Genomic DNA, 18,910 nt, shown 5'->3' with positions numbered 1-18,910 from the left:
ATCACAGACAGTTTTAGGGAAGGATGAAGACAACAAAGAGAAGAGTGAGGAAGAGTGAGTGGAAGAGAATATTGGTAGACATTGGTCGTGTTGTCAGAGAAGCCAGGCTGGCCCCTGCTGTCTGTCCTGACAGAGCAAGCCAGACATGGTCATCTACACTGAAAACAGCGGCACAGAGTCTGTTCTTCTGTCCAGCACCGTGTCCTGAGGTCGTGGGGGTCCTTGTCTGGGGCAGTGTCCAGCACCTTTAGCAGGGGGTGCACCTTGTGCCACAGTAGCGGTTGGAAATGCAGGAGAGGTCCAAGCCTCCCGAGGTGATGGGCACTCCCTGACAGCTGAGGATGCTGCCAACGGCAGCGGAGGTGGAGGATCCCACAACAGTGTTCTGCGGGAAGGAGCTGAGGATGGGTCCGGGCAGGATCACCACCACGGGAGAGGGCTCAATGGCGATGGTGGAGTCCTGGCACTGCCTGACACAGGGCTCGTTGCAGCTGCTGGCCAGAGGGGTCGGGCCGCAAGGCCGGCATGGCACACACAGGTTGTAGCAGGACATCACTTGGGCTGGATGTGCACCTGTTGGGAGAGAGGGTTGAGCGAAGAAGGTGGAGAGTGAGGAGCAGTCTGCTATCCCACAGTGAGGGAACCAAGGCCCATGCAGTGCAGGGAGCTGGAGCCATTCTGGAGAGGGCCAAGGCTATCTTGGCCTCCTCCTGTCAGGACCCAGATAGACCCTCCACAGCCTATACACAGACTCTAGCCCAGAAAGCCCCTGAGTGCAGGCCCAGGCACCCTCCCAGAAAAACTTTCTCCCCTCTTCCCTCTTCATTGACAAGCAGCTCCAAGATTTGGCATGGAAGAGAGTTGACAGCAGATGAGAGGTTCACGGGGCTCAGACCTCCTTCTGGAGAGTGAGAGAGACAAGAAGGGGACTCGCACTCACCTGGTTCTGAAGAAGAAGGTGGCTAGAGTGGTGGATGAGGAAGCAAGGACCTGGGCTGCCTTTTATATTAGACCTACGATGTCCCATATTCAGAGGCAGTGCTTATAACAGTGATTATTTTCTGACAAGTTCTTCTTTAATGCAGATCATCTTGGATAATGATATGGGCCGTGTGTTTTCTTCCTGTGTTGCTGTGTTTCATTACCAGCTTTAGATCATGCCCATCCCACTCTGAAGGCATCCACTGAGTAGCAGGAAGGGAGGCCCAAGCATTTCCGCTCAACAAAAGTCTGTGTGGTTAACAGCCTCGGTGAACATGATGGAAGAGTCCAGCAAAGGCAAATGATGTCAGCCTGGGCCACTCCTTAGGGATTCTTAGTTTCCTTTCTGGCAAGAATTGTAGCAGCTCCTGAGTGTGACTGCATCCTACTTGACACTGCTCTGTGGAATATTCGGCTGCCCTACTGTGTTTCCATTCATTTTGCTTCAGTGATCTCAGTAGGAGGCAAGACTTTGTGCAGAGTCCTTTCCACATCTTAAAAGAAATGCCCAACAGGAAGTGGTGTAACAGAAGGGCTGTTTTAATAAGAAAGTTGATCTGTGCCTGCCATCACTGCTTCATTAAGGGCAGACCATTTCTGACTGAGAAAGAGCAAGAATATCCTCATAGACAACCATCGTATCTTACATTCCTGTTGGTAAGAGAGTCATGTGGAAAGATGATTTCCTCATGTTTGAAGAAGAGCTGGTCAGAGATCATCTAGGCAAAATTAATGCTCACAAATCCATGGGCCCCAATGGAATTCATCCATGAGTGATTAGAGAGCTGATAGATTGCAAAACTACTCTCTATCATCCTTAAAAGGTCTTGGAGAATGGAAGAGGTGACTGAAAACTGGAGAATAGCCAATGGCACTCCAGACTTCAAGTCAAGAAGGACAATTCAGTAAACTATGGATCAATTAGTCTCATCTCCATCCTTGAAGAATGTGATGGAGCAACTTGTTCTGGATGCCATATCTGAGCAATTGAAAGAAAAGAAAGCTATCAGGTGTTGTCAGCATGGATTCACCAAGTGGAAATGCTTGATTAACCTGATAGGCATCTATAATGTCATCCTCAACTGTCAAGATGAAAGGAGATCAGTGGATACGGATTTCAGCAAAGCAATTGACACTGTCTCCCACAACATCCTTGAACAGGAAAGTCTCAGCTGGTGTTCTGTGGGCAGATTCTGACATTACTGGTATTGCTTGGGAGCATCATGTGTGAATCCCTAGTCTGTTGTCCTTCTTCCCCTGCTCTGCTGCCAAGGACATGCAAGGTTTTGACTCAGCTTTATGGGGCCACCCATATCACTATCCCAGCAGCTCTTATTTTCTTCCTTTCCCTTTTGAAACAATCTGCTCAGTCAGTTTTGTGGATTGTGTTCTCAGCAGGATTTACTTTCCTAAGCTCTTCAATGCTTGATTCCTTCGAGATATAACCAAGCTATTCTAGGGCAAGACAGTATTTTGCCCTTTTAGTAATACAGGCATAGTCAAGCATGGAAATGTTGAGTGAGAGAACTAGGAACATGGCTGGGCATAATCAGGGTATATTAACATTTCCTTTTGAGAAGCAGAATACTGCAATTTATGTAGGAAAATCTAACAAATAGACAAAAAAGAACACAAAGATTAACAGTATTGCTCTGAGTGAGAAGGTACATGTTTAAAACTGCTGTCCCATCATCTTATTCCAGCCTGCCAGCAACACAATAGCTGAATTGAGAAAAAGAGTAAAAATATTTGGTTGTTGTTGTGGTTTAACCCAACATGAAGCTGAACACCACACAGTCTTTTGTTCACTCTCCCCACTCCCAGTGGGACAGGGGAGAGAATTGGAAAGAAAGGTAGAACTAGTAGGTTGAGGTAAAGATTATTTACTTAGACAGTAAAGGAAGAGATAAATAACAGTAAAGATAACTATATATATATAAATACAACACAAGTGATGCACAAAACAATCGCTCACCACCCACTGACCAATGCTCAGCCAACCCCAGAGAAGCTTCTGCCCCCCAAGGGCAAGTTGCCTCATTTTCATAGTTTCATCACATGATGTCATATGGTTTGGAATACCCCTCAGCCAGTTTAAGTCAGCTGTCCTGGTTCTGTCCCCTCCCAGCTCCTCATACCCGTTAGTCTCCTTTCTGTCAGGGCAGTATGAGGAGCTGAGAAGCAGAAACATCCTTGGCTCTGTGCAGCACTGCTCAGCAACAACTAAAATCATTGGCATGTTATCAACATTGCTTTTTTTCTGAAGTAAAAACACTGAATCACACCAGACACCCTGAAGAAATTCAATTTTGTCCCAGCCATGGACCAGCCATGTTCCCAGTTCTCTCACTTAACATTTCCATGCTTGACTATGCCTGTATTACTAAAAGGGCAAAATACTGTCTTGCCCTAGAATAGCTTGGTTATATCTCGAAGGAATCAAGCATTGAAGAGCTTAGGAAAGTAAATCCTGCTGAGAACACAATCCACAAAACTGACTGAGCAGATTGTTTCAAAAGGGAAAGGAAGAAAATAAGAGCTGCTGGGATAGTGATATGGGTGGCCCCACAAAGCTGAGTCAAAACCTTGCATGTCCTTGGCAGCAGAGCAGGGGAAGAAGGACAACAGACGAGGGATTCACACATGATGCTCCCAAGCAATACCAGTAATGTCAGAATCTGCCCACAGAACACCAGCTGAGACTTTCCTGTTCAAGGATGTTGTGGGAGACAGTGTCAATTGCTTTGCTGAAATCCGTATCCACTGATCTCCTTTCATCTTGACAGTTGAGGATGACATTATAGATGCCTATCAGGTTAATCAAGCATTTCCACTTGGTGAATCCATGCTGACAACACCTGATAGCTTTCTTTTCTTTCAATTGCTCAGATATGGCATCCAGAACAAGTTGCTCCATCACATTCTTCAAGGATGGAGATGAGACTAATTGATCCATAGTTTACTGAATTGTCCTTCTTGACTTGAAGTCTGGAGTGCCATTGGCTATTCTCCAGTTTTCAGTCACCTCTTTCATTCTCCAAGACCTTTCAAGGATGATAGAGAGTAGTTTTGCAATCTATCAGCTCTCTAATCACTCATGGATGAATTCCATTGGGGCCCATGGATTTGTGAGCATTAATTTTGCCTAGATGATCTCTGACCAGCTCTTCTTCAAACATGAGGAAATCATCTTTCCACATGACTCTCTTACCAACAGGAATGTAAGATACGATGGTTGTCTATGAGGATATTCTTGCTCTTTCTCAGTCAGAAATGGTCTGCCCTTAATGAAGCAGTGATGGCAGGCACAGATCAACTTTCTTATTAAAACAGCCCTTCTGTTACACCACTTCCTGTTGGGCATTTCTTTTAAGATGTGGAAAGGACTCTGCACAAAGTCTTGCCTCCTACTGAGATCACTGAAGCAAAATGAATGGAAACACAGTAGGGCAGCCGAATATTCCACAGAGCAGTGTCAAGTAGGATGCAGTCACACTCAGGAGCTGCTACAATTCTTGCCAGAAAGGAAACTAAGAATCCCTAAGGAGTGGCCCAGGCTGACATCATTTGCCTTTGCTGGACTCTTCCATCATGTTCACCGAGGCTGTTAACCACACAGACTTTTGTTGAGCGGAAATGCTTGGGCCTCCCTTCCTGCTACTCAGTGGATGCCTTCAGAGTGGGATGGGCATGATCTAAAGCTGGTAATGAAACACAGCAACACAGGAAGAAAACACACGGCCCATATCATTATCCAAGATGATCTGCATTAAAGAAGAACTTGTCAGAAAATAATCACTGTTATAAGCACTGCCTCTGAATATGGGACATCGTAGGTCTAATATAAAAGGCAGCCCAGGTCCTTGCTTCCTCATCCACCACTCTAGCCACCTTCTTCTTCAGAACCAGGTGAGTGCGAGTCCCCTTCTTGTCTCTCTCACTCTCCAGAAGGAGGTCTGAGCCCCGTGAACCTCTCATCTGCTGTCAACTCTCTTCCATGCCAAATCTTGGAGCTGCTTGTCAATGAAGAGGGAAGAGGGGAGAAAGTTTTTCTGGGAGGGTGCCTGGGCCTGCACTCAGGGGCTTTCTGGGCTAGAGTCTCAGCAGTAGCTGAATAGGCTGTGGAGGGTCTATCTGGGTCCTGACAGGAGGAGGCCAAGATAGCCTTGGCCCTCTCCAGAATGGCTCCAGCTCCCTGCACTGCATGGGCCTTGGTTCCCTCACTGTGGGATAGCAGACTGCTCCTCACTCTCCACCTTCTTCGCTCAACCCTCTCTCCCAACAGGTGCACATCCAGCCCAAGTGATGTCCTGCTACAACCTGTGTGTGCCATGCCGGCCTTGCGGCCCGACCCCTCTGGCCAGCAGCTGCAACGAGCCCTGTGTCAGGCAGTGCCAGGACTCCACCATCGCCATTGAGCCCTCTCCCGTGGTGGTGATCCTGCCCGGACCCATCCTCAGCTCCTTCCCGCAGAACACTGTTGTGGGATCCTCCACCTCCGCTGCCGTTGGCAGCATCCTCAGCTGTCAGGGAGTGCCCATCACCTCGGGAGGCTTGGACCTCTCCTGCATTTCCAACCGCTACTGTGGCACAAGGTGCACCCCCTGCTAAAGGTGCTGGACACTGCCCCAGACAAGGACCCCCACGACCTCAGGACACGGTGCTGGACAGAAGAACAGACTCTGTGCCGCTGTTTTCAGTGTAGATGACCATGTCTGGCTTGCTCTGTCAGGACAGACAGCAGGGGCCAGCCTGGCTTCTCTGACAACACGACCAATGTCTACCAATATTCTCTTCCACTCACTCTTCCTCACTCTTCTCTTTGTTGTCTTCATCCTTCCCTAAAACTGTCTGTGATGGTCCCAGAAACCAACTGAGCAAACTGCCAGCCTCTCTCATTCGTGAGCACTTAGACAGCTGTCCCGTGGCAGTTCTGACATAGGAAAAGGGGAACAGATTCTTGTCTGCTCCTGCTGCTCCCCGCACTTGGGGCCTCCACTTGGAGTGACGTCATTTCCCTCCTTAGACTCAATAAACTTTTTCTGCATCCTTCGTTGTGTCCCTCTGTGATTTTTTCTACTTCTGCTTACTATGGTCAGATGAGAAAACTCTTGCTCTGATGGGAATTAGCACAAATCCATCACTCCCCTAAGCACTGGATGGTGAGGCACACTGTAGACATTCATCCTTCATTCAATGCCACTTCTAGAGCAGCCTTGCCTATTGTCCACACAGCCTTGCCAGGCGCCTTGCAGTCTAGGACAGTTGTTGAATGGAGCATCTAGCTGGGTCGCTTCAGAGTTTGCCCTTCGTTGCGCCCCATTCTGACCTGTCAACCTAGGCCTGTGAGCAGGAGATCACAGGTTTGTGTAGATGAGATTTTCTGCAGCTCTGCTCACATATACATTTCACAGAGAATCTGAAATTCTTTTAAACACCTCTAGGGATCCTGATTGATTCTTCCAAAATTCTGTGGTATATTGGATATTCTATGGTGGATGGCAATTTTGCAACTCTGGCAAAAGCTCACTGGACTTAGTAGTGGATCACACTGGATACAGTATACGCAATGATTCCAAAGGAAATCTTAAATCTGGCAATTGCCAAACCTTTTTATCTCAACTTTTTTTTTTTTTTTTTTTTTATTTATTGAAAACTTTTCCAAGCATAGCATATGTATGTTTCTCCCTGTGGGGTGATGTAAATTGGTACTGAAGTTTCCCTGCTTTCCCTTGGGCAATGGGATCCTGCAGTCAGACTTGCTGCTCTTCACCCAAGCCTGAACAATGGGGAAAGCCTTCTCCTGGGAAGTCTCTTTTGAGTTTGCATTTGAGGGATGATGGTAGTACTAAATTTGGATGGTTTTGCAGGTAGGGGTGTCTCATGACATTTACAGTGTCACTGCTGTTATGTTGAAGCCATTGATCCCAGATGCAGTGTCACCACCACCTCCCTCCTATTGGTCTCTCTAGGCGTTCCCTCCTCTTCTAATTGCTGCATCCCCTGACAAAGGGCCCTCTGAAACTCAAAGTTACTGCGCTCCAAGGAGTCATCAGTCTTGTAAAAAAGTCCTTTCAGATGTGCCAGGAGCTGGGGTTGCCTCACGGAAACAGATTAACTTCTGGAAACTGCTGGAAGGCACCAGAGAAAGGCTAGATGAAATCCAAACACTCCAGACTTTCTTCCGTCCCGTCAAACTAAGAGAGGCTGAGCTTGCACCAGCACCTGACACCAGCACAGAGAGGTGACACTGCATGTCCTGGATCTTGCTGGAACTGGGCATAGATCAAGATAATTCTGTGCACATGTGCACTAGCACTTATCGCATGTGCATACACATTGCACACTCAGATACATAGGCAGGACAAAATATATCTGCACCTGCATGCAGGTGTAGTTACATCAATGCACTCACAAATGCATACGCAAACAATGCATGCACAGAAACATGACTTCATGCATGTGCACACCTACACAATAAGGTACACATGTGCACTCACTCACTGGAATGGATGGGGGCCATGGGGAACTGACTGAGTAGACACACAGGGGACCTTTTTGGCAGGGCAAGTCTGCAATGCTCTGAGCAGGACACGCCTCCAGATGAGTTGACAGTACAGTTTGTGAAAGTGTAGGGACTGCTCAGAGGAGTCCAAGGATGTCAAGCAATTTCTCCAGAGAGCAGCTGGGGGAGGAAGAGAAATGAATGCCAGGCGTCCACCAACTGCCTGGGAAGCCAACCACAGGTCCACAGGTGACTCCTAGAGCAAGTTGGGAGGGAGGTGAAAACAAAGATATGGCACAATGTCATGCAGGGAAGCTCTTGTGTGTTCAGTCAAGGATTGCAGGGCTGGGAGCTGCTGGGTCCTTGCTGTCATTGTGGCCAGAAACAATGCCTCCAGAATGCCCCAGGCAAACATTACTTGTTTTTGCTGGAACCATCTGACACTGCAGCTGAGTTCTCTGCCGTCACTGACTCATTTCTTGCCCAGAATTCCCGGGGCTTCTCAATCCCAGAAGAAAACTCAGAAGAAGCCTCCACGAGGGAATGGGTGTAGCATAAGCCAGGAAATGAAGTGGCAGTGTAAGGGAAAAGAACCACGTAATCTATGTCATTAGCTGAGATGTTTTCCATTCATCATGAGCTGCCTGGAAAATTGTCACTTCTGTAGAGGCTACCTCGGGGCTGGGGCAGAGCATGGTCACTATAAAATCCACAACCTCCCTGGGCAGCCCATTCCTGTGCTCCGTGATCTTCATCATGAAGAAGTTCTTATGCATATTGGTGCAGAACTTCCTATGTTCCAGTTTTTGTTTTTTCCCTTTGCCTTGTCCCCACAGACCACTGAAAAGAGGTTGGCCGGGTCCCTTTGTCTCCCACACTTAAGATATTTATAAGCATTAATAAGATCCCTCTGAGTCTTCTTTTCTCAAGGCTGAACAGATCCAGGTCATCCAGTTTTTCCTCATAGGGGAGATGCTCCACACCCTTTCTCATCTTTGTGGCCCTCCACTGGACTGTTTCCAGGAGATCCCTGTCTTTTTTGTACCGGGGAGCCCAGAACTGGATGCAGTACTCCAGGTGAGGCCTGACCAGGGCAGAGTACAGGGGGGAGATTGACCTCTCTTGACCTGCTGGCCATGTTCCTTTTAAGACACTCCAGGATACTATTGGCCTTCTTGGCCAAAAGGACACACTGCTGGGTCATGGCCAACTTGTCATCCACCAGATCCCCTATGTCCTTCTCCACAGAGCTCCTCTCCAGCCTGTACTGATACATGTGGTTAGGAAGGTCTTTCTTACACTAAAACTACAGGTGATAGTCCAGATAAGGAACTGCAGGAACTGAGAAGCTCCTGCTGGACTGAGGACTGAGCTCCTGGTCACTGATATCAGAAAGGCTGAGCTTCCAGTGTTCCCCTTCCAAAGGAGGGAAGAATGGACTCCCTGTAATCATGGCCTAAGTTTGTCTCTCCTATGTCTTCTGTTACTAGCTCCAGTCTCTCCTATGTCTTCTGTTCTTCCAGACTGTAAGGTACTGAAATTGCAAACTGGGAGATCTGCTGGCCCCTCTCTTTCTGTTGAGCAAGAAGATGGATGCTTTGTGGTATCTCCATCATGTATGGTTGGTGCAGTTTTGCAATCCCTAAGTGCTACCTGCACAGGCAGACACCTTCTAGAAGTGAGCTCATTTCCTTCCTCATAGTTACTAAAATTTTCTGTGTCCCAGCCTCAGCCTTCATGTAATTCCTTTAATCTCAAGTTGCCAGGAAAGGAAGATTCTTTCTGGAAGGGGTTAGGACACAAAGGGGCCTTTCATGCTGTGCAAAGTATTTGTGTCTCACACAGCATCCTCATCTCTAAATTGAAGGGATTTGGATTTAACAGATGAGCCACTCAGTGGATAAGGAACTGGCTAGATGGTTGCACTCAAAATGTTGTGGTAAACAACTTGATGTCCAGGTGAAGAGAAGTGACAAGTGGTGTTCCACAGCTATCCATTCTGGGATTGGCATTATTTAACAACTTGTCAGTGGGATTGGATTGTGGGATTGAAGGTAGCCTCAGCAAGTTTGCTGAACAACACCAAGCTGCATGGTATTACTGACATGCCGGAGAGAAAGAATGCCACTCAGAAGAACCTTGACTGGCTTAAGAGGTGCTCTTTGAGCAGCTTGATCTAGTAGAAGGCATACCTAAACATGGGAGTGTGTTTTTCTTTCCAACACAAACTATTCTACAGTTCTATCATTCCTGGAAGTATACATGGAGTAGTAGGACACATGGCTGTAAAACCCTTTCACTTACTGCCCTTTGGAGCTCAGGAAGAGTTCTCCAGCTCCACCAGAGCCAGCATATCACAAGCTTGTGCAGAAGGGAATTCTGCTCTAAACAGCAGTGTCCTGGGGAAAGAGACTCGGTCATAAGATAGCACCAAATGATCCAGGAGTGTAGAAGGCATGTTAAACACTCTTTACAACAGCCCCTAACTTCTCCTCATCCTCCCATATCTATGCAGCATCTAGAGGCATGGTTTGAGAGCAAAGAAGGAAGGGACAGTGTCAGAGGGTAGTAAAACACTGGAACAGATTTCCCAGAAAAACTGTGGTTGTTCCATCCTTAGAGGTGCTCAAGACCAAGTTGACTGGGGTCTTGGGCAATCTGATCTAGTGGGTAGTGAACCTGCCCATGGCAGGAGGGTTAGAATTAAATAATATTTAAGGTCTATTCCAACTCAAGCCATTCTATGGTTCTACATGATTTTATGATTTTATGTATTCTCCACACCCCAAAGAGTACCCTGCACAGCCCAGAAGTCAGTGTTGCAAAGCTGAAAGGACTCACAGATAATTAATTGAAATTAGCCATCCAGATCACACACAAGAGCCTTTACTCCCCTTGCACACACCCAGCTCCTGTCAGACAGGGCCGTCCAAGACAGTATCCGAGGCTATAGGCACACAAGGAAGAACTTCCTTTCTGTGAGAGTGATAAAGCACTGGAACAGGCTGTGGAGTCTCCTTCTCTGGAAATGTTCAAGGCTTGTCTGGACACTTTCCTGTGTGACCTACTGTAGGGAACATGCTTTGTCAGGCGGGTTGGACCTGATGATTGCTAGAGGACTTTTCCAATTCCTACAATTCTGTTACTCTGTGATTCTCTGAACTCCACTATGGATGCTCTGTGGTGCCTGCCTTTTCCCAGGCATGAAGCAGTTTCCCTGAATCCAGATCTTCGGCCAATCTCTGTCAGGTGGTGTGATCCCCCACTGAGGTCTTTGATAGAGTCATACAGACTGGTGTCACTGCAGAAGAAGTGACAGAGCTGGAGAACCCCAGGAGGCAGTGCTGGAGGAAAACTCAAAGGACTGGACAGAGTGCTCTGAGGATAGTGCACCCTCCCAGCACACAGCCATGCAGTAACAGTCCACATGTTGATATGGAGAATTAACCCAAGTTTTTGTAATCAGGTAATTCTAGGGAGGAATACTGCAAGTTATTTGTCATTTTTCTCTTCCTGTTAAGTGTCACCTCTGAGTGGCATCATGGAGCAGATACTCACAGGAGACACACCAGTAGAAAAACATGCAAAAACACTGCAGCAGGGAAAATCAGAAAGTAACAAGAAGCATAAAGTAATCACTGCATATATATGACCCCTAACTCCTGCATTCCCCATTGCCTCCCAGAGCTATTGGGCTGAAGTTAGCCACATAACCCATGGTGTTAACAAAGGCAAGGGAAGGGTGAAAATGGAGGCTTCAGTGGGAGAAGAGCTAAGCCCCTCTGCAGACAATGCAAGGGGGCAGATCCTTCCTGGGGATATTCAAGGATCAGATCACAAGTTCCCTGGCAGCTTGAAGGACCAGCGTGGGAGTAAGTGAAGGAAGGTGCCTTCCTGGGAAACTTCCCTCCACACATTCAATAATCTCCAGCTCTCTTTTGCTCCTCATCCAGCCATGCTGTCCTCCACATCTCTTCTGAGCTGTCAGCAAAATTTCTGTGGTAACAAAAGCCCTGCTCAACTGAGATCTGTCCCTGAGAGAAGAGATTCTCCCCAAACACTTCAGTCAGGCCTGGCGTGCTCACACACACTGGACAGGCCTGGTCCAGTCAGGATTAAAACACCAGTGTCTGACAAGCATTTGTCCTTTGCAGACCTGCGAATATTCAAAAGGAGGTTATTACAAATTGTTCATTCAAACTGCAGGACACATTGGAGGCCTTTAGAGCAAGCCATTGAAGTTAGAGAGCTGGAAGGTACAAACGGTATGAAAGGTCTCCCTCTCCTCTACTATAATTTGCCCTTCTTGATGGGTGGTGATGTTCTGCTCCGTGGCACCTTGAAAAAAAAAGCGAATTTCAACACCTGTGCAGGGAAATCAAGAGGACATAAAAGGTGCTGGAAGGAAAAGATCCTGGACCTTTGGTTTACAGGAAGAGAACCAGGAATGGAAACAGCAAAGCAGGGGGTCTCTTTGGACAGGAAATCTGAGACTACAGATTAGCATGGATCTATAATAAAATAATGCCTATTATCTCCCACAGGAATACTTCCCAGGGAGTGCTGTCTTCAGTTCCTTTTCTCCTGCTGCCCGAAGCAGCTGTCAAAATTACATTGAGATGAAAGGTACCCATCCCCAGAGGAAATCATGTCTCTTGAGTCAGGCCTTCAGAGGATAACACTGTTTTGAGCAGTCTCCCACTTTCTTCAAAAGCATATGTTGACAGGAATTCTAGCCATTGACCTCTGGTCAGCAATTTTCACTGCTAATCTGTCAAGATAATCCATTCATGGTAACAGGCTGTGGCAGAAGTCACATTCATGGGCACACAAAGAACTCATCTTTGAGTTTCCTTCAGCCACAAAATTCTTCCAGCTCTCCAGTCCCATCTGTGGCAAAGAAAACAGAAACAATGAGCATGTTAACTGAGCAAGTTCTTTCATATCTTTTACCCACAGTACTCCGTTACTGAAAAGCTATTGAATAGTCTCCCACTACAATCTACAGGAGGACTAAGGCATTCATTTTTTCAGGAAGTTATAAGGGTCAATGAACAGGGAAAGATAAATGTCTTCCACAATCACCTTATCACAGGTACTCTGAGTACAAGAAGAATTGGAACCATATAAAGTATCGTTATGCTGGGAATTAGTATTGCCCACATATTCCAGTTTATTTACTGTTGAGGTGGTTTTTCTTGGAAAACTCTGAATCTTAATGTCTTGATGTCTCCTTGTGTTTCCCAAGCATTTTTCAGGGACCATGTCTGGATTTCCCAGCTTCCACCACAGCTGCTCCCCAGAACTAGCTCTTCAGTTCCCAAAGCAGGCACTGCAACACAGGAACTGTGTGGAGAGAGAAAGAAAATGGACCCCTGGGCAGCCAGCTGTTTTTTCTTGAGCAGAAAGCAAGAACACTGGGAATTTTCCCACAAAGAAATGGTGATTACTCAGAGCTGGAGAAGAGATATGAAAAGCCATGGAATAGCTTCAGGGTTTGAACAGGGAATCTTCTCACCTGTTTGGCTCATAATTCTTACTCATCTGCTGAGGATTTAGTTCATCCTCACATGCAGGTCCACGAAGACATTTCCTCTCCTTGGGTTGTGTTGAGCAGGATGGAGTATACAGGATGGAAAATACAAACACCATCTTATCTCTTACCAAGGATCCTGTTCTCCGGTACTAATCATCAGTTTCCCCAAATTAAGTCTCTTTTTGAACCCATGTCAGTTTTGCTGACCGTTTTGCTCATTTCCCCAGACTTCAAGTCTGTTTTCAGCTGTAAAAGTCACATGGGGTGTTCTTAACGATCTCTCTGCTGCATAGGATGGGGAGGCAGAGAACCAGACTCATTGGAGATCCAACCAGTCAAGCAGAGACATAATCACTCCCAAGGCACCCTTGTGTTACATGCTACAGGCAATTATGTGGGCTCAGCTTACAAAGATGGACAGTGTTAACTTGGAGCCTGGCATCCTCCACATAGAGAAGTAACAGGGTGTTCTCTGCAGACAGTGAAAAGAAGAATTTCATTGAGTCTGCCCTAAATCTGAAGCTGGATTGGTGGCTATCCACCAGCAACAGCACTTAAGGGGCCCAGGTACCTGGGGGACTCATCATGTATCAGAACATGTGCCATGAGAACCGGGATTGGAGCTGTTGCTGGAGAAGTTTAATTGCATCATTATGCAGTCTCATACCAAGGTGACTGTGTTGGGAATAGGACCATTTCTGTGCATGATATGAGAAGCTGGAAACTCATATTTACACTGCCTGACCATACATATCTCTATCTGTCACTTTATCAGCTCTTCCCTTTCCCCACCATCCATCTCACTTTTTATAATCTAAAAAATAATAATAAATCTGATCCATGCCATGTATTGTAGGCTTGTGTTAAAACTCATACAACAGTCTGCCAGTTTATTTGCTTTCAGCAGTATCTCATGAAGCACTGACTCCATCAGTTGTCTCTGTTGCTACTGACTTGTAGTAGCAGCCAGTTTTTCTCTTGAAGGAGAGGAAAGTTTTCCTGCTTCTCCTTCTTTTTATACTTCTTAGCAAATATTTTTTTTACTTGTCCTTCTCAGTGTTGATGAAAGAGTTGAACACATGTACATGCACTAGTGCCCACAGAATCTGTGGAGCAGCAGCAAAGGCCAAGAGAAGGATCTGAGTGGTCAGATCACAGGGTCATGCCGAAGGGAGTTCCTGCTGCTGTGTACACATCTGCCCTTTCCTAGACAACCAGCAATTCTTCTAAGCCTTTGTCTTGATCCTGAGGGGGAAATAGAATGCTTTTTATGGTTGGCAAAGATGGAAGTCCCTGGCCAGTCTTGGCCCTATCTCATCAGGCTTCAAGCATCAGGGCAGCTACGCCGCGGGTGTCTAAACAGCTGCACAGCAGAAGCTGGACTGGAGTGTGAGTGCTGAGCACCACTGTACAGGTGTAACATTGTCGGCTGTGAGATGTGCTCTTCTCATCTGACAGAATTGTTTGGGATACAGCCCTTGTGCTTGGAGAGCTGGGGACTGGCTGCAAAAAATCTTTAATCTGAGAAGAAAGCAGGTGACCAGCTGCACACCCCAGTCTGGCTTTTTTAAGAAATTGAGCAAAAATGGCAGGAGACCTGCATGGATGAGCAAGGAGTTCATGAAGAAACTCAAAGGGAAGAAGGTGCATGAAATGTGGAAATAAATCCTACACGTTTGGGAAAAACATATGAATGGTGACAAGGGCTGAAGGGATGCAATGAGGAATGCTAAGGCCCACTGAGAATTCTATCTGGCAAGAGAGGTCAAGAATAACAAGATAAGCTTTTTGAAGTATATCAGTAGAAAAAGGTGGACTAAGGAAAATGTGGTTACTGTGGTATGGATGGATACTCTAGTAATGGGAAAGCCTGAGAAGGCAGAGAAATGGAGCATCTTTGATTCAGGCTATAATTCTAAGACTATCCCATGAGAATCCCAAATCCTGGAGATAAAAGGGAGAGTCTGGAGAACAGAAGAATTCATTCCGGTTGAAGAGGATCTTCTCAGAGATCATCTAGCCAAAATAAACAAACACATAAATGGTTTATGTGATGGCAAGAATTTATGCTTATTGTAAGAGCTGGCAGAAGAAAATGCCGAACCACCCTTTACTAACTTAGAAAGGGAGTGGTGAACAGGAGAGATATCAGAAGACTGGAGGATAGCCAATGACCATCCACAGTCTTCAAAAAGGGCAAGAAAGACAATCTAGGAAACTGCAGACCAGTCAACCTCACCTCCATAGAAGCAGGTGTTTAGTTCTTTCTTTCCCTTTTGGACTGATCAGCTTTCTCAGTTATCTTGATTCTGGTATCCAAAAGGTCATGCCATTATATAAAGAAGGGGAACCCTGAAGTGTGAGTCTGGCAATCATTCAAGAATTCAGCTTTAGAATGTCAGTTAATTCCATATGAGAAGCATCTATCAATTTCTGCTGGAGTGCAGGCAGGAGATGTGTTATGTGTAATTTGACTCAGTTCCAGGGTAAGAGCTTGGACTAGGGCTCAACCAAAGGCAGACTCTGGAGTGATGAGGCTGAATGCTCCATTCAACAACTGTCCTAGTCTAACAAGGAGACTGTAAAGGCTTTGTGGACAACAAGAGGCCTCCAAACAAATAGGCACACATGCAGCAGATATGCGGCAAAGCTGCTCTAGACATGGCTCTAGACATGAGTGAAGGATGAATGTCTACAGTGTGCCTCACCATCCAGTGCTTAGGGGAGTGATGGATTTGTGCTAATTCCCATCAGAGCAAGAGTTTTCTCATCTGACCATAGTAAGCAGAAGTAGAAAAAATACAGAGGGACACAACGAAGGATGCAGAAAAAGTTTATTGAGTCTAAGGAGGGAAATGACGTCACTCCAAGTGGAGGCCCCAAGTGCGGGGAGCAGCAGGAGCAGACAAGAATCTGTTCCCCTTTTCCTATGTCAGAACTGCCACGGGACAGCTGTCTAAGTGCTCACGAATGAGAGAGGCTGGCAGTTTGCTCAGTTGGTTTCTGGGACCATCACAGACAGTTTTAGGGAAGGATGAAGACAACAAAGAGAAGAGTGAGGAAGAGTGAGTGGAAGAGAATATTGGTAGACATTGGTCGTGTTGTCAGAGAAGCCAGGCTGGCCCCTGCTGTCTGTCCTGACAGAGCAAGCCAGACATGGTCATCTACACTGAAAACAGCGGCACAGAGTCTGTTCTTCTGTCCAGCACCGTGTCCTGAGGTCGTGGGGGTCCTTGTCTGGGGCAGTGTCCAGCACCTTTAGCAGGGGGTGCACCTTGTGCCACAGTAGCGGTTGGAAATGCAGGAGAGGTCCAAGCCTCCCGAGGTGATGGGCACTCCCTGACAGCTGAGGATGCTGCCAACGGCAGCGGAGGTGGAGGATCCCACAACAGTGTTCTGCGGGAAGGAGCTGAGGATGGGTCCGGGCAGGATCACCACCACGGGAGAGGGCTCAATGGCGATGGTGGAGTCCTGGCACTGCCTGACACAGGGCTCGTTGCAGCTGCTGGCCAGAGGGGTCGGGCCGCAAGGCCGGCATGGCACACACAGGTTGTAGCAGGACATCACTTGGGCTGGATGTGCACCTGTTGGGAGAGAGGGTTGAGCGAAGAAGGTGGAGAGTGAGGAGCAGTCTGCTATCCCACAGTGAGGGAACCAAGGCCCATGCAGTGCAGGGAGCTGGAGCCATTCTGGAGAGGGCCAAGGCTATCTTGGCCTCCTCCTGTCAGGACCCAGATAGACCCTCCACAGCCTATTCAGCTACTGCTGAGACTCTAGCCCAGAAAGCCCCTGAGTGCAGGCCCAGGCACCCTCCCAGAAAAACTTTCTCCCCTCTTCCCTCTTCATTGACAAGCAGCTCCAAGATTTGGCATGGAAGAGAGTTGACAGCAGATGAGAGGTTCACGGGGCTCAGACCTCCTTCTGGAGAGTGAGAGAGACAAGAAGGGGACTCGCACTCACCTGGTTCTGAAGAAGAAGGTGGCTAGAGTGGTGGATGAGGAAGCAAGGACCTGGGCTGCCTTTTATATTAGACCTACGATGTCCCATATTCAGAGGCAGTGCTTATAACAGTGATTATTTTCTGACAAGTTCTTCTTTAATGCAGATCATCTTGGATAATGATATGGGCCGTGTGTTTTCTTCCTGTGTTGCTGTGTTTCATTACCAGCTTTAGATCATGCCCATCCCACTCTGAAGGCATCCACTGAGTAGCAGGAAGGGAGGCCCAAGCATTTCCGCTCAACAAAAGTCTGTGTGGTTAACAGCCTCGGTGAACATGATGGAAGAGTCCAGCAAAGGCAAATGATGTCAGCCTGGGCCACTCCTTAGGGATTCTTAGTTTCCTTTCTGGCAAGAATTGTAGCAGCTCCTGAGTGTGACTGCATCCTACTTGACACTGCTCTGTGGAATATTCGGCTGCCCTACTGTGTTTCCATTCATTTTGCTTCAGTGATCTCAGTAGGAGGCAAGACTTTGTGCAGAGTCCTTTCCACATCTTAAAAGAAATGCCCAACAGGAAGTGGTGTAACAGAAGGGCTGTTTTAATAAGAAAGTTGATCTGTGCCTGCCATCACTGCTTCATTAAGGGCAGACCATTTCTGACTGAGAAAGAGCAAGAATATCCTCATAGACAACCATCGTATCTTACATTCCTGTTGGTAAGAGAGTCATGTGGAAAGATGATTTCCTCATGTTTGAAGAAGAGCTGGTCAGAGATCATCTAGGCAAAATTAATGCTCACAAGTCCATGGGCCCCAATGGAATTCATCCATGAGTGATTAGAGAGCTGATAGATTGCAAAACTACTCTCTATCATCCTTAAAAGGTCTTGGAGAATGGAAGAGGTGACTGAAAACTGGAGAATAGCCAATGGCACTCCAGACTTCAAGTCAAGAAGGACAATTCAGTAAACTATGGATCAATTAGTCTCATCTCCATCCTTGAAGAATGTGATGGAGCAACTTGTTCTGGATGCCATATCTGAGCAATTGAAAGAAAAGAAAGCTATCAGGTGTTGTCAGCATGGATTCACCAAGTGGAAATGCTTGATTAACCTGATAGGCATCTATAATGTCATCCTCAACTGTCAAGATGAAAGGAGATCAGTGGATACGGATTTCAGCAAAGCAATTGACACTGTCTCCCACAACATCCTTGAACAGGAAAGTCTCAGCTGGTGTTCTGTGGGCAGATTCTGACATTACTGGTATTGCTTGGGAGCATCATGTGTGAATCCCTAGTCTGTTGTCCTTCTTCCCCTGCTCTGCTGCCAAGGACATGCAAGGTTTTGACTCAGCTTTATGGGGCCACCCATATCACTATCCCAGCAGCTCTTATTTTCTTCCTTTCCCTTTTGAAACAATCTGCTCAGTCAGTTTTGTGGATTGTGTTCTCAGCAGGATTTACTTTCCTAAGCTCTTCAATGCTTGATTCCTTCGAGATATAACCAAGCTATTCTAGGGCAAGACAGTATTTTGCCCTTTTAGTAATACAGGCATAGTCAAGCATGGAAATGTTAAGGAGGCATGAGGGGAAGCCCAGGCATTTCCGCACAACAAACACCAGTGAGAGCAACAGACTCATTTCATGTGCTACAAGAGTCCAGCAAAAGCAGATGGTGTCAGCCTAGGTCATTCCTTAAGGTTTCTTTAGGGGCCCACTGGGAAGAGGTGTACCAGCTCCCGAGTGTGACCTTCTCCCGCTTGACCCTTCTCTCTGGAAAATTCTGCTGCCCTGTTTTGCCTCCTCCCCTTCTGTCTCACTGATCATGGAATGGAGCACCAAGTTGCGCAGAGTCCTCTCCAGACCTCAAAAAAAGTCTCGAGAGCAAATGCTGCAACAGCAGGGCTATTTTAATAAGAAAAAAAGTGACGGGAGCCGTACAGACA

The 18,910-nt window shown here is 46.8% G+C and overlaps 3 protein-coding genes across 3 annotated transcripts; 1 reads left to right on the top strand and 2 right to left on the bottom strand.

Annotated features, from left to right (window-relative positions):
- Positions 1-247: 247 nt before the first annotated feature.
- Positions 248-1,033, bottom strand: LOC149914927 (feather keratin Cos1-2-like). Its single transcript, XM_090125123.1, has 2 exons — positions 937-1,033; positions 248-573 (listed from the first exon to the last, which is right to left on the bottom strand). Exons 1-2 carry the CDS (start codon positions 1,025-1,027, stop codon positions 248-250), a joined length of 417 nt encoding a protein of 138 aa, XP_089981249.1. The 5' UTR covers positions 1,028-1,033.
- A 3,764-nt stretch (positions 1,034-4,797) lies between these two features.
- Positions 4,798-5,592, top strand: LOC149914926 (feather keratin Cos1-2-like). The gene is made up of 2 exons (XM_090125100.1): positions 4,798-4,894; positions 5,267-5,592. The coding sequence occupies exons 1-2, from the start codon at positions 4,804-4,806 to the stop codon at positions 5,590-5,592; spliced, it is 417 nt and encodes a 138-aa protein (XP_089981226.1). The 5' UTR covers positions 4,798-4,803.
- A 10,688-nt stretch (positions 5,593-16,280) lies between these two features.
- LOC149914925 (feather keratin Cos1-2-like) lies at positions 16,281-17,075 on the bottom strand. Its single transcript, XM_090125085.1, has 2 exons — positions 16,979-17,075; positions 16,281-16,606 (listed from the first exon to the last, which is right to left on the bottom strand). The coding sequence occupies exons 1-2, from the start codon at positions 17,067-17,069 to the stop codon at positions 16,281-16,283; spliced, it is 417 nt and encodes a 138-aa protein (XP_089981211.1). The 5' UTR covers positions 17,070-17,075.
- Between the last annotated feature and the right edge of the window lie 1,835 nt (positions 17,076-18,910).

This window comes from Phasianus colchicus, chromosome 26, assembly GCF_987193195.1.
Source record: "Phasianus colchicus chromosome 26, bPhaCol1.hap1.1, whole genome shotgun sequence".
NCBI classification, from domain to species: Eukaryota; Metazoa; Chordata; class Aves; order Galliformes; family Phasianidae; genus Phasianus; species Phasianus colchicus.
The sequence above is the reverse complement of the archived record's forward strand: the minus strand, read 5'-3'. Positions and strand labels throughout refer to the sequence as shown.